Raw genomic sequence first — 3980 nt, 5'->3', positions numbered from 1 at the left:
CGTGCATCTGATTAAATATTGTTTTGCATTTAATTAAAAAGATCTCAACAAGATATTCCATTTAGTTTTACTTCTCGTTAATGTCAGAAAAATAATTCATTATTGCCTTTCAGCATGTGCCGTTATCCTCTCTTATATTATATACCAGATGATTGATTATATGCTTCAAAAATACGAAATCAGTTGTTACCAATAATTTAATTGTAATTTAATAATAAAAATATTATAATTAATTTTATTTTTATGCATTTATTTTAGATCACGAACCAACAGAATAAAAATATACGTTTAAAAAAAAACAGAAAGCAGCCACAACACAACTAACATTAATTTAAGCAGAAGAACCCAAAATTGCAATTATTCATGCAAAAGTAACAAATATTTAATATTATATTTTTCATCACGTGTCTATTTTTAAAATAACACATTTTGGATATATTAAAGTAAAAATTAATTATAAAAGACACCCCTCAACTATTTTGCAACATACAGACATGGTCCCTTTTAATTTCTATGGCTTGTTAAGTATATGGTTTTTATTATTTGTTACATTTCCAGTCCTTGAGGCTAATACCGTTATTTTTCTGTTAAAATGTTTTCCTAGTAACGTTGAAAATAAAAACTTCAGAATTTAATGATATTCTTGGTATGATCTGGTATTTGTTAGGTCTTTTGGAATAATTGGTTGTTTGTTTGATATACAGATGTTCATAGTAGGCTATTTGAAGTGAAATAAAATTTTGACAGGTCAACTAAATCAGTCAGTTATTATTTTATTGGACTAGAATGTAAACTAAAAAAACAATTTAGTCACATATTAAGAGGTCGTTTGGTTCGCAGAATTCGAAGGAATTTGATAGAATTTGAATGACAAATTTTTTTGACCAAATTCTAATGTCTTTGTTTGGTTTACTTCTTGAGATGTATAGAGTCCTTCAAATTTCATTGAATTCCACAAACCAATGAATTCATTATTCCTTGACATAGTAGAAGGAATAGAATTCCATCACCACTCATTCCTTACCCCCACCACCGACCGTGCTACTAATGTTCGTCATGCCCCACCCCTAACCCCCACCACCACACCACTACTGTTGCCGCCACCCACCCAACCCCAACCCTAGTCCTCAACCCACCACTAACCATCATGCCAATATTGTTATCATCACATCCACCACACATTCTTATTACGACCATGCTACTATCGTTACTGTCACACCCCTAACCTAACCCCCACTACTATTGTCGTTGTTACAACCGCCACTCAATCCCAACCCACCTCTACCCTATCCCTACCCACCACTAAACATCATGTCACTACTGTCGCCATCATACCCACCCACTCCCAGCCACCCAACCACCATCTGACTACTGCTATCGTTATAACTACCATTCCGTCACCCACCCCACCCACCCCAATGCCCAACCCTCGCCCCTAACCTAACCCTCCACCACCATAGCACTATTGTCACCGTCACAACCGTCACTCACCCCTTCCCACCATGTCGCCCAGCCTACCCTAAACCTAACCCTTACCACTACTATCGATATCACAACCGCCACTGACCGTACCCACCCTACCTTACCCCAACCCACCACTAACCATCATCCTACCATTTACCACCTCGCCTTATCAATCCTGCCCCTACTCTCTCCCCCCACACCACTACCTCCATTCGTCGATCAGGTGGGGATGGGGGTGGTGGGGGCGGAGTTTAGGTAGGGTAAGCAAGGGTGGTGGGGTAGGGATTGGGTAGGGTGTGTTGGGGTGGTGGAGGCAGGGTTTAGGTAGGATGTGTAGAGCTCGTAGTTGTGACAATGATAGTAATGACATGGTGGTTGGTAGGGTGTGGGCAGGGCGGCGTGTGTGGTGGTCCAAACAAAGACGGTTATTCCAATTCTTTTGAGAGACTCCATTACAATTCCTTTCAACCAAATATGTGGTCAAATTCCATTTTAATTCCTTCAAAGTCAAATTCCTTTTATGGATTCCAATTCCACCAAATTTCATTCTATGAACCAAATGCCCCCTAAGTGAGTTGACATTTTGATTCAACTATCTAACCATCAATCTCATTTTATAAGTCTTTTACACTGAACACCAAAATTTTGAATCCATTAAATGTAGTATTAGTAGTGATGCATGCAAAATAGTTTACTGTTCCAAATAAGAAGTATATATTTTCATAACAAAACCAAAGACAACAGTAGCTTGCAAATTAGAGTTGTACATAAATCGGTCCAAAAAATTTCAGATCTGGTCAAAGCATGGTTACCATCATACCAAAAAAAACTCGGACTAGTGGTTTGGAACAAGTCTGACTAAAAAAAAATGTTTGGTTCAAAGAAGTCTAGTATGGTCCATTTGGTTTGTGCTTATGGTTTGATCAGTTTAAAAATGAAAAAGGACAAGGGAATCAACGGACTTGAAACAAATAAAAAAAATACAAACCATGTTAGTCTTTATCTGATTTGTAAAATGATGGGTTGTCAAGGTTGATAACACAATGGTGTAATTTTTTATCCGGTCTATGAAACATGATCCAGATGCCCATCTCCACCACAAATATGATGAGAAATAAGAGTGTTTTGCCACTAAAATCCAAACTGTATACGTTGATTTTACATATCTTACCTGGATGCCTAACTCTCTCCTCTGTTACCAATATCTCACACTAGGCCTAAAACACCAGTATTCCTATTTTCAGCTAATTATCCTCTCTAAAACAATAAGCATCAACCAAACCAAAAAATCGGGTTTTTTTGTCTTTCTCATTTAACCTAAAAATGTGTGCCATTTTTGGTTCTTTTGGACACATGCAACTAGTTTGATAGTCATATGTGGAACGTTTGCAACATGCTCTTTTTTGTAGTGACTTAATCTGTAATAAAAAGAATAAGAGGAACAATACCAGCATATTTTCAATATCTTAGGGACCGATTTTGTAATTTTCTGTAAAAAGTATTATAGATCGCAGCCTCCTAGTGGCTCCACGAAGCAGCCCGGCTGTTTCTGCTTTCTTCCCCCTTGGCCTTGTGTATATATATATATATATATATATATATAAAGCAGTCTCCATCCCCCCATATGCAAGCATCTCTGTAAATCTCTCATAAATCCTTTCGTTTCATCTTCAATCTGATCATCATCGTTAAGGTTGAGCTTGGAATCTGATACAGCAATGGCGATGCACGATGAATTCACCACACTTGATTTCATCAGACAACACCTGCTTGATGAATGTGAAAGTGAAAGTGAAATCCCTTCTCCTCCACTTCATCCTCTGGATTCATTGTCAAATATTGACCTAAGTGATTGTTTCCTATCAGATTTTAATTCACTGGATTGGTCTACGAGTAATGGTTATAGTCCGCAGAGTGATCCTTCGAGCTCAGGGAGCTCATTTTTTGATTCGCCTCTTTCGGTTTCTAGTTTTTTTGACGCTACTGATGTCGACAACACTTGTAGTTTCTATCAATTTAGGGATTCAAATTCAATTAACTTCTCTGAATTTGAGTCCAAACCTGAAGTGATCGATTTAACAGTACCGGAATTGGTTGAATCGAGTCCGTCATCGAAGATGAAGCAGGATACAGAAGATGAAAGACGGTACAGAGGCATACGGAGGAGGCCATGGGGAAAGTACGCAGCGGAGATCCGAGATCCAAAACAACGTGGATCTAGAGTGTGGTTGGGAACTTTCGACACCGCCATTGAAGCTGCAAAGGCTTACGATAGAGCCGCGTTTAACATGCGTGGTAGAAAAGCAATTCTAAACTTTCCTCTGGAGATTGGGAAGAATTTGACGGAAAATGCGGTGGTTAGTGGCGGTCGGAAGCGGCGATCGAGAGATATGAATGAGGTGGAAATGGGGCAGAATGTGGTGATTAAGAAGGAAAAAAGAATCAAAATCTGATTTTGTGCACCCATTAATGCGGTGAAGATGTAACCTGCAGATTTATGTTATTATTATTTTTTA

General features: G+C 38.3%; 1 protein-coding gene across 1 annotated transcript; it reads left to right on the top strand.

The window, feature by feature from the left end:
* Positions 1-3092: 3092 nt before the first annotated feature.
* LOC112521448 (ethylene-responsive transcription factor 5-like) lies at positions 3093-3980 on the top strand. The gene has a single exon (XM_025130311.1). The coding sequence runs from the start codon at positions 3183-3185 to the stop codon at positions 3915-3917; it is 735 nt and encodes a 244-aa protein (XP_024986079.1). The 5' UTR covers positions 3093-3182; the 3' UTR covers positions 3918-3980.

The sequence above is a fragment of the Cynara cardunculus genome, assembly GCF_001531365.2.
Source record: "Cynara cardunculus var. scolymus isolate 2C chromosome LG 11, CcrdV1, whole genome shotgun sequence".
NCBI lineage: Eukaryota > Viridiplantae > Streptophyta > Magnoliopsida > Asterales > Asteraceae > Cynara > Cynara cardunculus.
The sequence above is the reverse complement of the archived record's forward strand: the minus strand, read 5'-3'. Positions and strand labels throughout refer to the sequence as shown.